The sequence below is a fragment of the Mytilus edulis genome, chromosome 11 (assembly GCF_963676685.1).
Source record: "Mytilus edulis chromosome 11, xbMytEdul2.2, whole genome shotgun sequence".
In the NCBI taxonomy this organism is placed as follows: domain Eukaryota; kingdom Metazoa; phylum Mollusca; class Bivalvia; order Mytilida; family Mytilidae; genus Mytilus; species Mytilus edulis.
In genome coordinates this window covers 41513957-41536717 of record NC_092354.1, presented here as the reverse complement: position 1 = coordinate 41536717, position 22761 = coordinate 41513957, and the positions used below count along the sequence as shown (strand labels likewise).

The 22761-nt window shown below is 33.0% G+C and overlaps 2 protein-coding genes across 2 annotated transcripts in view; one reads left to right on the top strand and one right to left on the bottom strand.

Moving 5' to 3' along the window:
- Positions 1–588: 588 nt before the first annotated feature.
- Positions 589–8598, top strand: LOC139494848 (perlucin-like protein). Its single transcript, XM_071283010.1, has 6 exons — positions 589–670; positions 3447–3621; positions 3987–4096; positions 4546–4627; positions 6924–7150; positions 8438–8598. Exons 1-6 carry the CDS (start codon positions 668–670, stop codon positions 8441–8443), a joined length of 603 nt encoding a protein of 200 aa, XP_071139111.1. The 5' UTR covers positions 589–667; the 3' UTR covers positions 8444–8598.
- Positions 8599–17401: 8803 nt separating this feature from the next.
- Positions 17402–22761, bottom strand: part of LOC139494267 (zinc finger protein 226-like) — a 9128-nt gene continuing 3768 nt past the window's right edge. Inside the window, exons 2-3 of the mRNA XM_071282436.1 lie at positions 17710–19571; positions 17402–17463 (exon numbers count right to left, since the gene is read on the bottom strand). Of these exons, the coding sequence (XP_071138537.1) occupies positions 17402–17463; positions 17710–19510 (1863 nt within the window). The 5' untranslated portion in view covers positions 19511–19571. The remainder of the gene's footprint in view (positions 17464–17709; positions 19572–22761) is intronic.

Genomic DNA, 22761 nt, shown 5'->3' with positions numbered 1-22761 from the left:
GATATAAATAAAGTTTGTGTAGTCTTGATTCAAATAAAACACATAACTAGAAAGTAGGTCATGTAGTCTTGATTCAAACAAAACACGTAACTAGAAAGTAGCTAGCTTTTATATGCAGGCCCTAGGGATATTTATTGTAATGTGGGCTAAGCGGGCATGCATATAAAAAAAGAAGATGTGGTATGATAGCGGGCATGCATTCCCCTATCTGAAAAAATATTATGTTTGCCTTAGTCATCAATGTCTACAACAAATATTGTATACTTCTCTCAGTTGTTTTAAAATTAATTTTCAAAGTTCGTCAAATCAGATTTTTTTTTATTAATTCATATTACCTGGGACTGATACTGACTATAACATGTGTGTTAAAGAAGTCTCACCCATATACTAGCATACATAGAAAAAGTAGCTCGAAAAAAAATTATTTCAACAAGTAAACCTGTTTTTTTTTTTTTTTCAAACCGAACAAAACACAGTTTCGATCATATTACAATGAATTTAGTATATGTTTCCAAACATCAATAAATATAAGTATCTGACATTTAAATAGTTTACCATTGATCGAACTTTCAGTTGTTTTGTGTGAACAAATGCACGCAAGTCGGTCATTTGATTTTTTTACGTTTTTCTCACCCGTCAATTTCTATATTGTACAGTAAAGAATTTAATGGTAAGTATAGATTTCTCCGTTTATCGTTTTAATTTGTATCTAGATTAATACAATTCCATTTCCATAAATCTGAATAAAATATATCGATGTATATATATCTTAAAAGGAGTAGGTTCAGTAAGACCCCTTTTTGGCCCCCAAATATAGCAGTTTCACAAAATTGTTTAAATGTAAACTTTTAGTTATTTTTTGGATGGTATAATGCCTCTGCTACATTAATATGGGCTGTTTTTGGCAGTACAATGCACATATATATATATCGGGTACTTGCATCAATAAGTCATGCTAAATTACTGAAATCTTCACAATTTCAGCATTTTAGTTAAATTTTAGACGGTTTCCGTCTTAAATGAAAGTGGCCGCATTTGTGTTCATTCTTGATATTGAAATGTAAGTTGTGTTTAATGAAAATACACAATATATATAAAGGTCGAGGATGAACACGGATGCGGCCACTTTCATTTTTGACAAAAACCATATGTAAAGTGACAGTTTTTGGCAAATTTGATAGATTTTTCATATTTAAGCTTGAATCGGAGCGTTTTTAATGAGTGAATCAGTTAAAATCTTACAAAATAAATAATTGAATCAATTGAAATACACATTTAAGGGTTTAAAATGTGTCCAAAATCTTTCTTCAGATGAACTTGAAATTTGAGGCCAAAACCGGCCCTTACCGGACCTACTCCTTTGGATAATTTCTGCAAAAAAAAACAAGCTAAATTAAAAAAAAAAAACATGCAGCTGCTAATTCAGGGGCCAAAGGTTGCTATCATTCATATAAATGATCAAATTTGACCTCCGCCCTTTTGATTTATTTAGAAATACCTGCGACTTAAAAAAACCCAGCTCAAACCGTTTTAAAGACGTAACTTACAACCACATAATTTATACAATTACCAAAATGAAGCATTCAATTCTTAAAAAAATACTTAAAATGTTTTTCTGTGACTATGAAATTACGAGTTAAAATAAAAATTTTATTTGTTTTCTATCCATTGTTAAGTTATGTAAGGGTCCGCAGAGATCATTACATTTTATTGGGGCAAATGACCACCGGCGGGAGGCTTGTTTACTTCGGCGTTTTTCGTTTCCGCAAATTGGCATTACTTTTCCGCGAAAAAAAGATGACGTTTCCGGAAAAAAAAGATGACGTTTCCGGAAAAAAAAGTTTACGTTTCCGCAAATAAATATCTTACTTTTCCGGAAAAAAAGTAACTATTCCGGAAAAAATAATTTATTACTTTTCCGCAAATAATTAAGGAATACCCATTGATCTAAGCTATGATAAAAAATAAACATGTATTAAGTTAAAGGTCATCATAACATGTAAGTAAAATACATCATTAATTAATATAAATGTATGAAAACGTATGTTCAAAAATATCTTGGTATGAGTTAATAAGTCAGTTCTTGCAGAATATTTGTAGCCAACACGTCGTACAAATTCCATAGTAGCAGATTCACCGTTTACAAGTTTTGTATTTTGTTCAGGAAGGAATTCCATCTTCTACTTTTCATATTTCCGAACGGGTGCTTTTATAGTTAAAGTTCTCATCTTTATGTAAGATGTTGTCTTCAGTTTCAATAACACATCGACAAAGACAAATATGGTAGGATGACTAGCGTTAAACTGCTCGTTCAGGTTGGCACAAAAAGACTCGACACCATTTGTTGTTCTCTTTTCCTCGGGGTCAGGAGGTGACGCCCAAATGGTTGGTCGAAATCTGAATTGCCATCTATATAAAATTCCAATATATAATCGGCAGACCTCATGCATTTATCGTCAGATGGAGCATCGGCAATTAATTCAAAAAGGCATTCTTCAATCATGTCAGTTGGCAAGTAAGCCAAACCAAAGATTGTTCAATGAAGTTAAACTAATGCTTACCCGAGTCAACTAGTTATATCTAGTAAATTGTAGCTATACTAAGATCAGAACATTTTCTTTATTAAATAGAAAAAACAAATAATTTATCATATATGTACATTCAAATCTTTATAATTTACCAGGTAAATTTGCGGAAAAGTAATAAATTTTGGTAGGGGTGTTCCTTTTATTTAACATTCACTGAAATTCAGTTCTTACAGTTACGTATATATAATGGTTTAAAGAAAGCATGACTTATAATGTTAGACACAATATTTAGAATATGACACATGCTTATATATATAACTGCACTTAAGCTTTATCATCGTTCATGAATCATTAATTTGTTGCTACCCTCATATTTCTGGGGTTGATTTGGTAAGTTAACGTATTTGAAAGGTGAACCTACAAACTTATATACGCAATAGCATATATTTATATACGTTATGTAAAATTTGCAGATACCTTAATTCAATAACTTAAATGCATTTTGATATAGCGGGTTGTCAATGATTAATAAGGAGGATCATTTTATATAAAATATCGCTATTTTTTACACATTCCCGTATACCAAATAGTAGGAAGTTAAACCCAATCCACCCCCACCCCCACCCCCACCCCCAAATAGTTTTTGAAAGCTGAGTGATTTTTTTTTCGGCTAAGAAATGATATAACTGTGAGAGAATATACATGCAAACAAATTGTATCAATGTTATGTGTTCAACGATGTAAAAAGAAATACAAATGTCGACATCGTTGATGTCATTTTATTTTGAATTTGCCGTTTTAGACAACGTTGTGATTGGCTAATAATGTTCTACACAATATAATTTTGGCCAATGACTTGAGGCTATTTTCGCGATATATTACCAAAAATATATAGTATGTTGCTTTTTCCATTTGCAGATGCTTCAGATGAAATTTGCTTGTTTACTTTTCACATTTGTTCGTACTATAGAGATAGATGAACAATACGTAGAACAGTGTCTCAATGAGAAAGACGAAGCTCTAGTAACGAGCATGAGACAGACGATGCTAGCATTGAATGAGCAGATGCAAGTTCTGGAAACAAGCTTAAAAAGTATGGTTTTACGAACAGTTATTTCATCAGTTTGATCTATAAGGTTACTATGTAAAAATAAGAAGATGTGAAATGATTGACCAATGAGACAACTATCCACCAAAGATGTACTTAAATTTAAACTAAAAGAAATAGAAAAAATGTGTTTATAAAAACTAATAAACATATAATCTGACCAGCAAATTATCAGTTTAAATTAACAAAACAAAACTGAGCTATAATTTCAAATAAGAATATTTTACATTTTATAAGGCATTATACATGCTTTCTATTTTAAGAGTTGTGTTAATACTGGTGAAAAGGCTAATTGTTGATGCTCTTTATATTAACAAGGTTATAAAAAATATCGAATATTTTTTTTATAGAAAAGTCTACAAATGGAATCCGTCCGGTATATTGTCCAAGTGGTTGGAAGCACTATAGCGGACACTGCTATTACTTCAATGGCGATAACATGTCTTGGACAAGCGCAAAGGTAAGCATAGAACACATTTCAAAATAACGTTGCATTATGATATCTAATAAAAATCAACACAAAAAGAACGTATTCTAAAAGTAAGATTGAAATTGTGACAATGCAATAGACATCTGTCAACAAAAGAATAATCATACAAAGCCATTTAAAAAAAAATCAATTTTAAGGTACCTTAAAATGTTTATGAAATATCTTACTGAGTGTATAAGATATCTTTTATTGCAAATAAAAATCACTGTACTGATTATGCCCATGATGGATCTTTTATTGAAAATAAATGTTATCCATTCTTATGAGATATCTGTATTACTTATGATATATCTGCATAAAATTTGAGGTAAATAAGATATCTTAATTACTTAAATTTCAAAGATGTTTTTACTTAAAACCAATCTTAAAAAAAATATTTCATAATCATACCTAAAAGTAAATTTTGTTATTTCTTTCAGACTGTGTGTAATAACAAGGGTGGTCACTTAGTTAAGATCGACGATTCGTCAGAAAGCCTTTGGATTATAGAAGTTATGAAAGGTTTGTGTGTGTACTGTCAAATCTTAACCCAACATCTTATTTTACTCAACACAATGCTTATTCTGTAAAAATTTGAAAACAAGACGTTTAAAAATTTCTTGCGATTGAAGCGGTTTTCTGGATTTACCTTCATCAGGAAAGCTCAAAGCCAAACATTTGAAATCCGAAGATGTATAAGTACCAAAACCGTTAAAGAGCTATATGTCAAAAATACCTAAAATAAATAACCAAATTCATCTAAAGCCAACTATGCCTGAGGGAGTTGAAACCTTATAGTTTCTTGATAATTTCAAAATTTATAAACGGGCAAATTTAGTAAAGTTTGTTAAATCATATCAGTACCAAAGTACTGACTACTGAGCTGATGATACCCTCGGGGACTGATAGTCCACCAGCAGAGGTATCGACCCAGTGATGTAAAAAATTGAAAACAAGACGTTTAACAATTTCTTGCGTCCGAAGCGCTTTTCTGGATTTCTCATAAATATGATTTACAATTACTTTTTTGTAATTACATGATTTTTTTTATTATGTACATCATTCTTTTCTGAAAGGTTTGTGTGTGTGTAATGTCAAATCTTAACCCAATATCCAGTGCTTTCTAGGTGTTATATTAATTTAATTCTGTCTTTAACAATTCATAATTTTACGATAAAGTTAAAGTAAAATTATAAATTGCCAAAGACAAAATTTTAATATAACAGATCTAAACCAAACAAAAAGTGAAAATTTATTTACTAACACATGCATTTTCAATAAGACTGCCTTATTTTGTCTTTTCATATCAAACAATTTTTTTTATATAACTGTACATGAAAGAAGACTAGACGGTCTGATTTAGTCTTTTTTAGATTTTTTTCCGTTAAATAATTTGTTGTCTTAAATCAGCCGTTTGTTTTTTCGTTTGAATCGATCACATTTTGTTATGTGATGGTCTTTTATATCCGACTATACGAGATAAGTTTTGTTCATTGTTAAAGGCTGCACAATTGCCTTACGTCCACGTCATCTGACTAAGATATATGTGTCTCATTTGCAATATTTTCTATATAAAAATATACCAAATCGAGTGTGTTACATGGACACTCCACCAGGTTAAAACATCATGCATCAGGGGCGGATCCAGCCATTTTAAAAGGGGGGGGGGTCCTAACCCAGGACAAAAGGGGGGGGGGGGGGGTTCCAATTACATGTCCCCATTCAAATGCATTGATCGTCCAAAAAAAGGGGGGTTCCAACCCCCGGACCCCCCCCCCCCCCCCCTCCCTCTGGATCCGCGCCTGTGCATATTCAAACATATATACAAACCTATATCTTAGTCTTGACCACTGCAAATTATCATAAAAACCATTATAAGGTTACCTAAGTCAGGAACCTCTGGCCTTTTATAATCTTGTATTTTTTTTTATTATTATTAAAATTTGGTTCATTTATTTAGTTCCGAGTTTACTTTGTACTTATTTGACTTTATAAATATTTTGATATGAGCGACACTGATGAGTCTTATGTAGACGAAACGCGCGTCTGGCGTACTAAATTATAATCCTGGTACCTTTGATAACAATTAGTATGTTTAGTCTGGGATTATAACACTAACTTAGTATAATAGTCTCAGGTTTAGTGTGACGTGTATTTTTAAATATAGTCCCTAGTGTAAACAGTGTGTATGAATATAGTCCCTAGTGTAAACAGTGTGTAACTTGCATTTTTTTTTCATACACTTTACCAATTTATATTTTTCATGCAATGAATTTACGTGTTAAAAAAAAATAATGGGTGCTTTATGTTGAACAGTGATTTATTCTAGTTAAAAAAAGAAAAAAAACAATAGAATATATGAAACTGTCAAACTGGACCCTCTTAGCATAGAGTTGTCCATATATTGAGTTAGAGCTGGTAGACTTTTCTATGATTTTGATATTATTTCTCCCAGTAGTAGTACATTAAACTGTAAAAATCTTTTTGAAATATAGCAGGTGCGATTTTTATAATTTGAAAATATTGTTTAAAAGAAATGCACTACGAAATAACTCTGTTATCGGGCCAACTAGTATACGTGATTGTGTAGGGGTCAGATTTTAAAAGCCCTCTTCTGGTAGAGGGATTGCTCATTGAAGACCCATTGGTGGCCTTGTGCTGTAAAAGGTGTTTTCTGATCTCTGGTCGCGTGGTTGTCTCCATGACAAATTTCCCGTTTGCCTCCTCATCTTTTTATTCAGTGAGACAAACATTATATCCACACACACAATACTTCAAAATACAATTTTATTATTTACTCTTACATTTTAACATTCAGGATCAGGATTAAAAAGTACATGGATTGGCGCAAACGATATATCAAGAGAAGGCAGCTGGGTGTGGGAATCAGACCGATCTAAATTGACATTCAGTAACTGGAACAAAAATCAGCCCGACAATGGTTATGGTGCAGAAGACTGTGCACACATATATATGTACAGTAGTAATTCTTACCGATGGAATGATTATCCGTGCTCGAGTCGCGCAGGATATATCTGTGAAAGGGTAATACAAATGTATATTATTCGAATTCTGCTTCATATTTGTATATGATGGTATCCCCCTCAGTATTCTTTAATTTTTCAATCAGTTTCTGCATTATAAGGAAGAATAGTTAATTCAGAAAAAAATTTATATTTCAACTACAGTATTATTTTCAATTTAGTTTACGATCTATTAACACAGTACACGTTCACGAAAAAACATTCAAACAGGAAAACCAACCGTCTAATCTTTATATTTAAAAAAGAGAAACTAGAAACACGTATGAACAACATCAACAAACGACAATTACTGACTTAGGACAGATGCAAACAAATGCAGCGGGTTTAAATGTTTTAATTAGTACCAACCTTCACCCTTACCTTAAGATAGTGTAACATCACATCATAGAAAGACACACTATAAAATACCAATTGAAATGGCTTTAAGGTAGATAGGGTGTCTTCCTCCATCTTGGATTTTGAAATACTAGAAATCAAGGTCTAATTCTTTAATGAAATGTGCAAATTTTTATAGTAGTAGGTAATTCATGTGTAAGAATTTTCATTATAATATAGAAAATGCCATGTTTGATCATATTTATGATTGTATTTTACAAAAAAAAAGAATATATTTGTTTGATTAATTTTTTTCTAACTTTGTTTAATAAGGAGAGGCAACTCAAATGCAAGGGGAGATAATTCAGATAGTGTTACTTTTACAATAGAATGTGTTAGGATTTTACCCATTTTTACATGTAGCAAGAAAACAAGTTCGGTGACCCCATTTTTTCTTTTTCTTATCTGAAAGCATAATATTAGGGCTATCTTCTCATAATTTATTTCAAAATTCTATGGTGTGGTTTGCGTTTTATGGCAGAAAAATGGGTTTTCCATGCATAATCTATACAAAATCTTGACAATTTTGCACAACCTGTAGTGTGAAAATAAGTCCGGTGACCCATTCTTTTTATGAATGTTTTTAAACAAGCAGGATATGGACTACATTTTGGCAAATTATTAAAAGATTCTATGGATTATAATTTACACACCCCATCTACCTTAATTACTCGATCAAAATACATATTAACACCAACAAGTGAACATACACTGAACACATAAATTTGACCTATGACACAATGTAAATAGTACTAAATACACATATATACTTTTGTATGTATTCAGTCTGTATGACAATACCGTAGTGTTCAGCTTTTCGTAGTATCGACCTCATGGAACGAGTTTAATTTTATAAATCAGTTCTTTATTTTTCGTGTAACAATAATATTTTTTATTTATTTTTTATTTTCAGGTTTAACATTTAAGTACAGAAACTGATACGACTCTACAGACGCCATTTTAAATGATACTGATATGTACTTGTTTATTCTTCTGTACCATGTGTAGCAAATAGACGTCCAAGGTGTACATGGTCTATAATTGTATTTCTAAATAAAGCGTCACCTTTCTGCACTTGCCTTATAAATAAAAAAAAAAACAAGAGTGCACCCACTGAAATGTCTCGCCTTCTTTACTAATCATTGATATTATGTTGATAGTCCTAAGTATAAAGCTTTATTACAACTGTCAGACTCACATAAACTTAACATTAACCAAGATAGCTAAACAAAGACCAATGAACCATGAAAATGAGGTCAAGGTCAGATGAACCATGCCAGGCAGACATGTAAAGCTAACAATGCTTCGATACAAGCATTAGCCTTTCAAAAAGGGCTAGTCGACTCTTAGCTGATGAAAATGGAAAGTGCTCTCGCTTTGTAGATTCATTTACTAGAATAGCCAAGTGCATCACTCAACAAATTTTACCACACACGTGAGGTCACACGTTATGAAGTAGTATATATCGTTTAACGTTGCTGTTTACGAAACTCCAGAAGATTTGACTATTTATAGATAAAAGTTACCTGTGTACCAATATCATGAATTAAGCATGATAAATTACCAGGCAAAATCTAATTGCTAAATTGCTAAAATAGAGGGGACAAATCCGATACTCTACGGGATTGAAGGACATTTACTAGGTTTTGATTGTCCTAACCAATCAATAAACTTTGATTATTCACGTCTCGTAATATCTTCCAATCAGGTAGCAAGAAAAATTCACGCACTAACTGTCCATCGTTCAATTCTTAATATCGACTCCGAACAATCATTCCATACAACAAATATAGTAGACATATTGCATAAAGTATGAGAAAAACGGACCAAAACACAAAAACTTAACTATAACCACTGAACCATGAAAATGAGGTCAAGGTCAGATGACACCTGCCAGTTGGACATATACACCTTACAGTCCTTCCATACACCAAATATACTAGCCCTATTGCTTATAGTATCTGAGATATGGACTTGACCACCAAAACTTAACCTTGTTCACTGATCCATGAAATGAGGTCGAGGTCAAGTGAAAACTGTCTGACGGGCATGAGGACCTTGCAAGGTACGCACATATCAAATATAGTTATCCTATTACTTATAATAAGAGAGAATTCAACATAACAAAAATTCTGAACTTTTTTTTCAAGTGGCAACTGAACCATGAAAATGAGGTCAAGGACATTGGAGATGTGACTGACGGATACTTCGTAACATGAGACATCTATATACAAAGTATAAAGCATCCAGGTCTTTCACCTTCTAAAATATAAAGCTTTTAAGAAGTTAGCTAACGCCGCCGCCGCCGCCGCCGTAGCCGCCGCCAGATCACTATCCTTATGTCGAGCTTTCTGCAACAAAAGTTGCAGGCTCGACAAAAACCAGAAGATGTGGTAGAATTGCAAATGAGATAAATATCCACCAAAGTTCATTTGATGTGGATGTAAGCAATGACTGTTGGTATAGGCTATCGTATATATACGGCATTTACAATGAGAAAAACACAATTCCGTATAGTAAGCTTGCAATGCCTAGAATTAAAAAAAGAAAACTAACAGCCTAATTTATAACAAACAAGTTAAGAAAAACAGATATGACAGACATGATCCAACGACAGTCATCGAAGTACAGGCTCCTGACTTGGGACAGACACATACAGAATGTGGCAGGGTTAAACCATGTTTGTGAGCCTTCCGTCTTCCCTTAACATAGAGCAGTAGTATAACAGAACAACACAATAATTTATCAAGATAGTGTACCAACCAGCATATTGATACAAATGACCTATACGTGCACAAACGTACAAGAGGTTTTTGATATCCTACATGTAGGTCAATCGGCAAATATCGGCAGATTTTGGACCCTTCATGCAAGATTGATAAATCTTCCGAAGCGTTCGAATGACATGTACGTCCTAAAAAAAAAGGATTCACATGCCCTAATAAATTAACTTTGAACCAGCAAGTAAAATATGTATGTGTATACCCAATAAACTGATTATTATTCAGTCGGTGGACCCCAAAGGAGAATTAAAGGAAACTAACATGTTTAACCCCGCCACATTATTTATGTATGTGCCTGTCCCAAGTCAGAAGCCTGTAATACAGTAGTTGTCGTTTGTTGGTATGTTACATATTTGTTTTTCGTTCAATTTTGTACATACATTAGGCCGTTAGCTTTCTCGTTTGAATTGTTTTAAATTTATCCCGTCGGGATCTCTTATAGCTAACTTTGCGGTATTGGCTTTGCTAATTGTTGAAGACCGTATGGTGACCTATAGTTGTTAATTTCTGTGTCATTTTGTCACTTGTGGAGAGTTGTCTCATTGGAAATCATACCACATCTTCTTTTTTTTTTATATAGCAGCAACATATTAAGGCTTTAAACCAAGAATGATATACATTGTAACCCTTACATTATCAATGATCCATGTAAACTAGGTCAAAGTTAGATGAACCCTACAGACAGACATGTAAACACGAGTACAATCAATACATGAATAACATATGCTTATAGCATAGACCATGAAAACTTTATTCAACTGACCAATATACCTTTAAAATCAGATTATGACTACCAGACAATCATGCACATCCACACATCAAATATTATTGGCATATATAGTGTCTGATAGCTATAGACAGACCAATCCATCAAAGCAATGCATTAACCAATGAACCATGAAAACGATGTCTATGGCAAGCCGTTCTCGTCAAAACTATGTTTAAACCATTTTTCGAAAAATTTACACACTGAGAATTACAATTTCACACTGAGAATTAAAAATTACACACTGAGAATTAAAAATTACACACTGAGATTTCATAAAGACGCACTGAGATTACAAAAATGAAAAACACACACTGAGAATTGAAAATTACACACTGAGAATTGAAAATTACACACTGAGATTTCAAAAAGACACACTGAGAATAAATAAACTGAAAACACACACTGAGAATTTGAAATTACACACTGAGAATTTATAATTACACACTGAGATTTGTGCGCACTTTTTATGCGCACATATCTAATTAGCATACTTAATCTAAATCTATTACAAGCTTAAAACAACTAGGGGACAAAACTCGTTAGTCCTTCGATTTGGTTCCAAATTATTTATAAAAAAAACTTTAGAAATACAAGAACAAGAAAAACACCCACTTACTCTTATTACAAAATATAACCAAATGGTGAAAAACTTTATTAAAATTATAAGAAAACATTGGAACAATCTGCAAAAAAAAACAAAGAATGCAGTGAAATGTTTACTCAAGTGTTGATTATAGCATATAAACGTAACAAAAATATAAAAGATTACCTTGCAAAATCAGGGTAACAGTTGGAAGACTTTTGAAAAGGGACCCATGCTTTAACGGTTTTAAGTAAAAAAAAAATCCCGATATACTGGTAGTAATGATCTGAATTATAGGCAACAAACTTATGAATATGAGCGATGTTAATATAAAAAGAAGATGTGGTATGATTGCCAATGAGACAACTATCCACAAAAGACCAAAATGACACAGACATTAATTACTATAGGTCACCGTACGGCCTTCAACAATGAGCAAAGCCCATGCCGCATAGTCAGCTATAAAAGGCTCCGATAAGACAATGTAAAACAATACAAACGAGAAAACTAACGGCCTTAATTATGTAAAAAAAATTTAACGAAAAACAAATATATAACACATAAAAAACGACAACCACTGAATTACAGGCTCCTGACTTGGGACAGACACATACATAATTAATGTGGCTGTTTTAAACATTTTAGCGGGATTAAGTCTTGAAATTTATTACGAATGTTGGTTGAAGGAATCGCATTTCATTATGACAAGAGTTCTTGAGATCAAGATATTAATCTGTTGAATTATTCATCTCATAAATATTCATTAGTAATTTGCATATTAATCTCAATGTGTATTTTTGAAATCTCAGTGTGTAATTAACAATTCTCAGTGTGTGTTTTTCAATTTATTTCATCTCAGTGTGTCTTTTTAAAATCTCAGTGTGTAATTTTGAATTATCAGTGTATTTTTTTAAATGTCAGTGTGTAATTTTAAATTCTCAGTGTATTTTTTTAAATCTCAGTGTGTAATTTCGATTTCTCAGTGTGTTATTTTAGGTTTTTAAATCTCAGTGTGTATTTTTTTCGAAAAAAGGGTTTAAACATAGTTTTGACGAGAACGGCTTGCCATAGATGTCTCCTTTTGGAGTTCGTGTGACTCTCTTGAGTTTGCTAGCTACCTTTATTTATCTATTTTATAGATATTTAAGATTTAACACGAAAACTTATATCAAACAGAATACACCGTGAGGGGAGACGGGTATGCGGATTTGATTGACACGGGGTGGCGGTTTTGATTGACTCGGGTGGCGGTTTTGATTGACTCGGGTGGCAGTTTTGATTGACACGGGGTGGCGGTTTTGAAGCGAAGAAAAGCTATCAATGATATTGATTTGTTGTCAGTAAATTAAAATTAAACTAAATATTATTGTTATACATAAGCACATTCTTGGCTCTTCAATCTGTCGATACCTGTAACATGGCATTATATACAAGGTCTCTTGGTGTTTATGGCGTCCTTACACTTAATAAATTGGAACAATTGATATTTTCATCTTTGATGTTGTTATTGGCTTTGAATTATAGCTGTCAGCAACTGTGAGTATTCTCAGATCTGTACGTAGGCTATAGGGATGTATGAATAATCGTCCATGTCTTCTGAGCATGTTTTTTTGTTAGAGGTATTTTTATTTTTTTCCAGCTGACAAGTAAAGCCTTTTCAACTGATTTTTATAGTTTCTTCATATGCTGTACTGTTACATCACTGTTCCAGGTAAAGGAATTGTTGGCGCCTACGAATAAAATTAACCCCGTCACATTTTGTATGTGTCTGTCCCAATTCAGGGTATGGATGTGTTGTTTATACCGATAACTATACAGTCCTGCTCTACCTTTTAGTTTAGTTTAAGTGTTTAAAACGTTGCGGGAGTTTCTCGCTACATTGAAGACCCATTGGTGGCCTTCGGCTGTTGTCTGCCCTATGTTCGGGTTTGTTGTCGCTTTGGCACATTCCCCATTTTCTTTCTCAATCTTATGTGATCAAGGGTAACGAATTTTGTGATGTCTATAAGAGTAAGAGTAGAATCTACTGATCATCACTAAAACTTGGAGCAGGATATAGGGTGGTACAGGTGGCCATGGTTCCCCACATAAGCTTCATATATAATAAATGCATGGACACTTGATAAGAATCACGTCAAACTTTTGCAGATCTTTGCATGTATTCCTCCCTTTCTTAAAATTCCTGGATCCCTATTATAAGGCTGAATGTCAATGGTTCTGACGCAAATCTTTTCTACTTATATATATCACATTCTGGAACATCTTAGACTTACAATTATATGGTTTGTGTCCAGTATATCAGATTCTCCCATGTGTTTGTAATAGCCACTGTGGTCACTTAATGGTTTATGCACATGCAGTAGCTATAGATATGTTATTATACTTGTAATACACAGTGGCGGATCCAGGGGGAGTGTTCCAGGTGTTGGAACCTCTCCTTTTTTTGGAAGATCAATACATTTGAATGGGGACATATTGTTGGAACCCCCCTATGTCCTGGGTTGGGACCCCCTTTTTGAAAAATGGCTGGATCAGCACCTGGTACATGTTATACAAGTAAGCATTGTGGACGGTCACTTAAACCATTACAACATAACATTACATTTATATGGTTTATGCAACTGAATTTTAATGTGCGTAATGTTATGCGTTTACTTTTCTACATTGGCTAGAGGTATGGGGGGAGGGTTGAGATCTCATAAACATGTTTAACCCCGCCGCATTTTTGCGCCTGTCCCAAGGCATGAGCCTCTGGCCTTTGTTAGTCTTGTATTATTTTAATTTTAGTTTCTTGTGTACAATTTGGAAATAAGTGTGGCGTTCATTATCACTGAACCAATATATATTTGTTTAGGGGCCAGCTGAAGGACGCCTCCGGGTGCGGGAGTTTCTCGCTACATTGAAGACCTGTTGGTGACCTTCTGCTGTTGTTTATTCTATGGTCGAGTTGTTGTCTCTTTGACACATTTCCCATTTCGATTCTCAATTTTACATATTGCACAGTATATATATATATAAATATCATGTTCTTAAATGTGTTTGTACTAGTCACGTGCACACTTTAACCATTACAACATTATTTACAATCATATGGTTTCTGTCCAGTATAATTATGTGTTCTCATGTGTTTGAAATATAAATTTTCGTGAGTTTGAAATAGGCACTGCTTTATACAATATAACACGCATGTATTATATTTACGTGTTGCTATGTCAGATTCTAAAAATGTGTGAGGTACACCAATCAGGCGAAGCTTTTGTTCATATACGTTAAATTTAAAGAGATACACCGTCAGTGTTATTTGTCAAAATGTTGTGCGTGTTGCTATGATTCTGATACATTTTGTTGTAGGTACCAATCCGACAAAACCGTTGTACATACTAAAATCATTTTAGGATACCCTAAAATCAATTTAGGGTATGCTTAAATGTAATTTAGTATACACTGAAATCATTTTAGGATATACTAAAATCGATATTTATGACCCTGATTCCGCGCCATACACAAACGTTAAATAAATGAGATTTATACCGCCCGTGTATTTCCCTTCAAATCCACATTACTCTCATGGTTGCAGTAAGGATTCTTCTTCGTCAAAATTATCTCCCCATTACGCCAGTTCATTTTCACAATCGTAGAAATGGAAGCCATTGTAGGGATGACGCGCTACCAATTTTGCTCTTGGAAACCGATAAATTTATCTACATTGCACCATTACGATCCTTATATGTCAGTTTTATTTTAAAAGACAAATATATCAACTAGCTATTGAGCATCAGTTAATAATCTTGTCTGCATTGATTCAACTTAAAACTATTGTCTGATCGGTTGTCAGGTGGAATTTTCGAAAATTCATAAACATTTAAAAAAATTCTAATTAAATATTTCGTGGAAGGGCAGACTAGATTTTTTTTAGTGTATGAAGAATATAAACCCTAGTTCTCACACACAAAAAAATAAAAATTTTCGAAGTTCATCATCCAACTTGAAAGACTGTCGTCAAGTACTTTCAGTAAAAAAATAGCTATTCAAACACACCTTCTCTGTTTTTGTGACTCATTAGTTGACCCATATATTTCATCTTTTAGTACTGTGATGTTTTGTTTGCTATAAAGTCAACCTGTAGCTTTAATATATAAAAATGATAGAATCTGAAGCGAGACGATGTATGAAATATTCTTACTTAGTACGATATCAAGACAAAATACTCAACTCAAACACGCCCTAACATAAAAAGATGCACTCGATTTTCTCTATTCAATACAATTGTTACCCATTTTTTGGAATTTTTTCTTCATTCACATAACGGAAGGGCAGACACGAAAATTACTGAACTAATAGATTGATATGTTTTTTGTCCGTGGTAATTTTCCAAAAAAAAATCGGAGGTTATGCATTATCTTCATCCAACTTGAAAGATACCCATGTCGTCGACCTGATATCTAATTGTTCTGCTTTAACTATGTACTAGATAAATTGAAAACTTATGCAAATGGTGTTTTTAAAATAAAACACCTCGTAATTGAGAAGAAAATTGCAATTTTGTTTGTTTCTATTAACTTTTAAAATTTTTGTTACTATAGTAAACAATACAGTAAACATTTATCGCCTTCTCTAACAAAGAGCTTCGATTCTTTTGTTCTATTTCAACCTGGTTTCCTACTGGTTGGACTCGAAATAAACATAAATAGACATCTTTGTATCTTTGTTTTATTCACCAGGTTCGTTAAATTATAATTTTTGTTGAAGGAAATTAAACGTAACTTTAGCAATTTGTAATGTGACAATTTTATTACAGAAATCTTTCCTTATTAAAGTTACCATTAATATCATGATAAACAATGTTAATTAATAATAGAGTATTTTGATAATTGTGAATCCAAGTTTTAAGAATCAAACTCTTTTATTTCATATTAGGGAGCTACCATTTGATTTTTATGGGGGGGCTAGGATGAAAAATTTTGTCCTGCATTTTTTTTTAGTTGTAATCTCTGTCCTGCCTTTTTATTTTTCACTCTCTTCAGTCCTGCCTTTTTTTTTATTAGTTTATCCGACTTTTTTTACCTAAATTGTCATCCTGCCTTTTTTTTTTGCAAAGTGTCTCATCCTGCCCTTTTTTTTAACTCAAAACTCCTGTCCTGCCTATTTTTTTCAAATTTCATCCTAGCCCCCCCCCCCCCCCCCCCCCCCCTAAAAATCAAATGGTAGCTCCCTTAATGTATTTTGATTAGATTACTCGTATGGTTGGACTCAAAGTAAACATATTTATTTTTGTCCATGAGATGAGTTAACAGTTTAGCCTTTTTCAACTGATTTTTGTAGTTCGTTTTTATTTGTACTGTTTTACCACTGTCCCAGGTTAGGGGAGGGTTGGGATCCCGCTAACATGTTTTACCGGCCCGCCACATTATTTATATATGTGCCTGTCCCAAGTCAGAAGCCTGGTGTAATTCAGTCGTTATTTTTAAATTGTTATTTGGATCTGGGAACAGTATATCTAACATATATGTTCCTGTTTGGATGGAGAGTTGTCTCATTGGCACCCACACCACATCTTCCTATATATCTATCTTTGTTTATTCACCAGGAGGCCTCGAAAGAACGCAAACGACAGCCCCCCAAATTGTCGTAGTTAAAGTAGTGAACACAGAAATGAAAACAGTAGAGCGACAACACAATAAACTCTTCAACGGGAAAAGGGGAGGCAACTGCCTTAGTCTGCGCTTTCCCCCACAATACTCACTATGTACCGCATATAATCACTTCTACAAGGTTTATCACCAGTATGTGTTCTTTATGTGCGTCTGTAAATTATGTTTCATGCTAAATCTTTTTTTTAACATATTTTACTCTTTAAATCAATGATTTATCACAATTGTGTGTTCTCTTTAAAAGCAAGGACGTATAACTAACATCTAATATACGTCCTTGTTAAAAGGCAGCAACCATTTGATTTTCTGGGGGGGGGGGGGGCTTTGTTTTTTTTCCCACCAAAAACTGGAGACAAACTTTTTTTTCAAAAAAACTAGTATGTTCACCACTATGCTTACCATTCTGACTAAACCCTTTACCACATACATCACATTTATAAAGTTTATCACCAGTGTGTGTTCTCATGTGTAATTTTAAGCTTTGACGATAACTAAACACTTTATCGCAAACATCACATTTATAAGGTTTATCATCAGTATGTAATTGCATATGTTCCTTTAAGCTTTTACGACAACTTAGCACTTTACCACATACTTCACATTTATAAGGTTTATCTCCTGTGTGTGTTCTCATGTGTGTCTGTAAGTTACCACTCTGACTAAACCCTTTACCACATACCTCACATTTATAAGGTTTATCTCCAGTGTGTGTTCTCATGTGTAACTTTAAGCTTTTACGATAACTAAACATGTTGCCACATACATCACATTTATAAGGTTTATTTCTAGTCATTGCGTGTCCAGTGTGTGTTCTCATGTGTCCCTTTAAGCTTTGACAATGCCTAAACACTTTACCACACACATCACATTTATAAGGTGTATCTTTAGCATGTGTTATCATGTGTTTCTGTAAGTTACCACTCTGACTAAACCCTCTTCCACATACCTCACATTTATAAGGTTTATCACCAGTGTGTATTCTCATGTGTAACGTTAAGCTTTGACTATGATTTAACATTTTCCCACATAAATTACATTTATATGGTCTATCACCTGTGTGTTTTCTCTTATGTGTTTGTAAATGCTGATTTCTAAAAAACCTTTGACCACATACATCACATTTGTGAGGTTTATCTCCAGTATGCAATTTCATATGTCTACTAAAGGCACTTCTGTCACTAAAATCTTTACCACACCTATTGCACTTAAAAGGTCTTTCACCAGTATGTATTCTAGAGTGGTTCTTTAACCTGCCTTTAACGACAAACGTTTTACCACATATATCACATTCAAAAGGTTTATCACCATTGTGTGTTCTTATGTGTGCCTTCAAAACCTGTTTATTGTTAAATCCCTTGAAACATATTTCACATTTAAAAGGTATATCACCCGTGTGTATTCTAATGTGTCCCTGTAAAGTATACTTCGACTTAAATCCTTTATAACATATTTCACATTTGAAAGAGTTTTCATTAATGTGTATTCTATTATGTCCTTGTAACTTTTGTTTTGTGAAAAACCCTTCACCACAAACATCACATATAAAAAGTTTTTCGTCAGTGTGTACTTTTACGTGTCTATAAAAAGAACTCTGTGTAAACCTTTCACCGCATACATTACATTTATGGGGTTTTTCTTCAGTGTGTGTTTTAACATGTCTATAAAAGGAACGCTGATTAAACCTTTCACCGCATACATTACATTTATGTGGTTTTTCTTCAGTGTGTGTTTTTATGTGTCTATAATAGGAAGTCTGTTTTACTTTAAACCTTTCACCACATACATTACATAGATAAGGTTTCTCTCCGGTATTCGTTATAACGTGCCCGTGTAATTTTTGTCTCATTCCTTTCGTTTCCTCTTGAACTAATTGACTGGTAGTCTTGTCAAGAGGTGATATCATGGACTTTGTGGTCTCGTCAAGTGGTGAATTGCCGGGAGTTGTTGTTTCATCAAGGGGAAAAGTACCGGGAGTTGTTGTTTCATCAAGGGTTGCAATCATGAAACCTGTAGTCTCGTCAAGAGTTGCAATCATGAAACCTGTAGTCTCGTCAAGGGTTGCAATCATGCAATCTGCAACTGTAGCCACCTCTTCAAGGGGTGAAATCACAGAAGTTGTTGTTCCATCAAATTTGACAATCATAAAACCTGTAGTCACATCAAGGGTCAAACAAATGTCTGTATTTTGCTTGTCCGACATTTTATTTACTTCTGTTATTTCTTGTCTGTTCTTTGCTCTTTTGCGTCAACAGGGCTGGAGTCTAAATCAACCAGAAGAATATGATTATGAATATTAGTAGTTGACTTCATTTATAGCAACAAAAGTTTAATCGATTACAAAACATCAGATTTTAACAAATGTTTAAAGATATGAAGGGTTGCTTTTTTACTTTTAATGTCATAGATATATTCCAAATACATAGACACTTTTGTGATGTTTGATAGAAGTATGTTAAAGTTATTGGAGGATATATTTTGAGAGATTGCTATGAAATCATGTCTCATGAATGTTTTAACGCTTTAAAACTGTATTAAGGTGGTACCCAACACTTTCACTAAAATTAATTTGGCTCGTTTAATTTTCATAAAATTTTGTCAAAGTATTTACTTTGACCCCTTAACAAAACTATAAAAATTTCAAAAATTTTGAACCAACCGTTTTGTCAGAAAAATTACACTGGTTATATAGCAGTTTGACAAACACCAATTTTGATCATTGAGAAGCTTTACATTCCTTTTACAACACAATGTCATTTAAACGTTTAGCTAACTTTACAGAGTTATCTCCCTGTAGTGTTAGGTACCACCTTAATTGCGTTAAATGTAATTTTAATTGTAATATGAGGCAGGCATAACCTGTGAATGGGGACGAAGTTTGTATATTTTTTTTTATTGATTTTTCTACCATAATTGGGGACTTCGTTCCCATATTAAATTTTAACACATTACTTCATGTGTGTTTATGACATTATTTGATAAAATTTCAAATCCGAAAGTCCCTTAAAGTCAAAATCAAAAGCTGGCACACATCAAACTAATGATCAAAGTGCTTGAAAGCACTGAATGGTAAAGATTGGTTCAATTTATCAGTGGGGAAGTAAAATTAAATATTGCATTGGTTGTTGTTGATTTAACAGCTTTTCTAGACAAAGAAAGATAACTCCAATTTTATCAAAGATGAGGTTAACAATGACATCATTTGTAATTGTAGTACATATATTAGATTCATGGACCTTGCAAAAGTTATGTAACTTTCTTAACAAGTGAAACATCATTTTGTACCTTGAATATCTCACCATATACATGTATTACATATAAATTTCTGGAAATGTTCATGGAAAGAATGTATAGAATGATATGATCAATGCACTATAATTTGTGTATAAAATGTGTCGCTCACCTGTTACTGTATTTACTGATGTCGGCCATCTTGGTTGGTAGGCGGGGTCATTAGACACTTTTTTAAAAATAGATACCCTAGTTATGATTGTGGCCAAGTTTGGTTAAATTTGGTCCATAGTTTTAGAAAAGAAGATTTTTGTACAAGTTACAACCAGATGCTCCGCAGGGCGTAGCTTTATACGACCGCAGAGGTTGAACCCTGAACGGTTAGGGCAAGTATGGACACAACATTCAAGCTGGATTCAGCTCTAAATTTGGATTGTGATTAAATAGTTGACACAGCATAGGTTTCTGACACAGAATGAATGTGTTCTAATGAACTTAAAATTTTTGTTTCTCTTAGAGCAATTCACTATGCTGTTGAATATTAATCCTCTCAAAAAAATGTTTGAAGAAATTTTCTTTTTTATTTATGAAATTTCAAATGAGAAAAATTGAACACAATTTTTTTAATCACATCCCCCTTTCCCTTATTCCAAAACTAATCTCAATTAAAATTTCTAATGGAGTTTGCAACAATAACTACTCATTTAAATACATCATAAAATATTAAGATGTAAAAAAAACTGCTTGTTATCACTGAATGGTAAAGATTATTTTAATTTATCAGTTGGTAGTAAAAAGTGAATATACATTGTATATTGTATATAACAAAGATTTAAGTTGATTCTGGACAAAGAAAGATAACTCCAATTAAAAAAATATCTTGCTATTGCACAATATTTTGCAATTAGATATTTCTTGCTTACTATTCTGGACAAAGAAAGATAACTCTAATTAAAAAAAAATTTGATATTTCACAATATTGTGCAATTAGATATTTCTTGCCATTGCGCAATACTGTGCAATTGAAAAGACTTGCTATTGCACAATACTTAATATAATAATTTTAGATCCTGATTTGGACCAACTTGAAAACTGGGCCCATAATAAAAAATCTAAGTACATTTTTGGATTCAGCATATCAAAGAACTTCAAGATTTCAATTTTTGTTAAAATCAGACTAAGTTTAATTTTGGACCCTTTGGACTTTAGTGTAGACCAATTTGAAAACAGGACCAAAAATGAAGAATCTACATACACAGTTAGATTTGGTATATCAAAGAACCCCATTTATTCAATTTTTGATGAAATCAAACAAAGTTTAATTTTGGACCCTGATTTGGACCAACTTGAAAACTGGGCCAATAATCAAGAATCTAAGTACATTTTTAGATTCAGCATATCAAAGAACCTAACTGATTCATTTTTTGTCAAAATCAAACTAAGTTTAATTTTGGACCCTTTGGACCTTAATGTAGACCAATTTGAAAACGGGACCAAAAGTTAAGAATCTACATACACAGTCATGACAGTTAGATTCAGCATATCAAAGAACCCCAATTATTCAATTTTGATGAAATCAAACAAAAGTTTAATTTTGGACCCTTTGGGCCCCTTATTATGTTGGGACCAAAACTCCCAAAATCAAACCCAACCTTTCTTTTATGGTCATAAACCTTGTGTTTAAATTTCATAGATTTCTATTTACTTATACTAACGTTATGGTGCGAAAACCAAGAAAAATGCTTATTTGGGTCCCTTTTTGGCCCCTAATTCCTAAACTGTTGGGACCTAAACTCCCAAAATCAATACCAACCTTCCCTTTGTAGTCATTAACATTGTGTTTAAATTTCATTGATTTCTATTTACTTAAACTAATGTTATTGTGCGAAAACCAAGAATAATGCTTATTTGGGCCCTTTTTTGGCCCCTAATTCCTAAACTGTTGAGACCAAAACTCCCAAAATCAATCCCAACCGTTATTTTGTGGTCATAAACCTTGTGTCAAAATTTCATAGATTTCTATTAACTTAAACTAAAGTTATAGTGCGAAAATCAAGAAAATGCTTATTTGGGCCCTTTTTGGCCCCTAATTCCTAAAATGTTGGGACCAAAACTCCCAAAATCAATACCAACCTTCCTTTTGTGGTCATAAACCTTGTGTTAAAATTTCATAGATTTCCATTCACTTTTACTAAAGTTAGAGTGCGAAAACTAAAAGTATTC

Excerpts from the sequence above, each read along its gene's own strand:
- LOC139494848 (XM_071283010.1), top strand. Across the intron at positions 3,622-3,986 it reads TCTGGAAACAAGCTTAAAAA|AAAAGTCTACAAATGGAATC; the intron begins GTATGGTTTTAC and ends TTTTTTTTATAG. Across the intron at positions 4,628-6,923 it reads GATTATAGAAGTTATGAAAG|GATCAGGATTAAAAAGTACA; the intron begins GTTTGTGTGTGT and ends TTTAACATTCAG.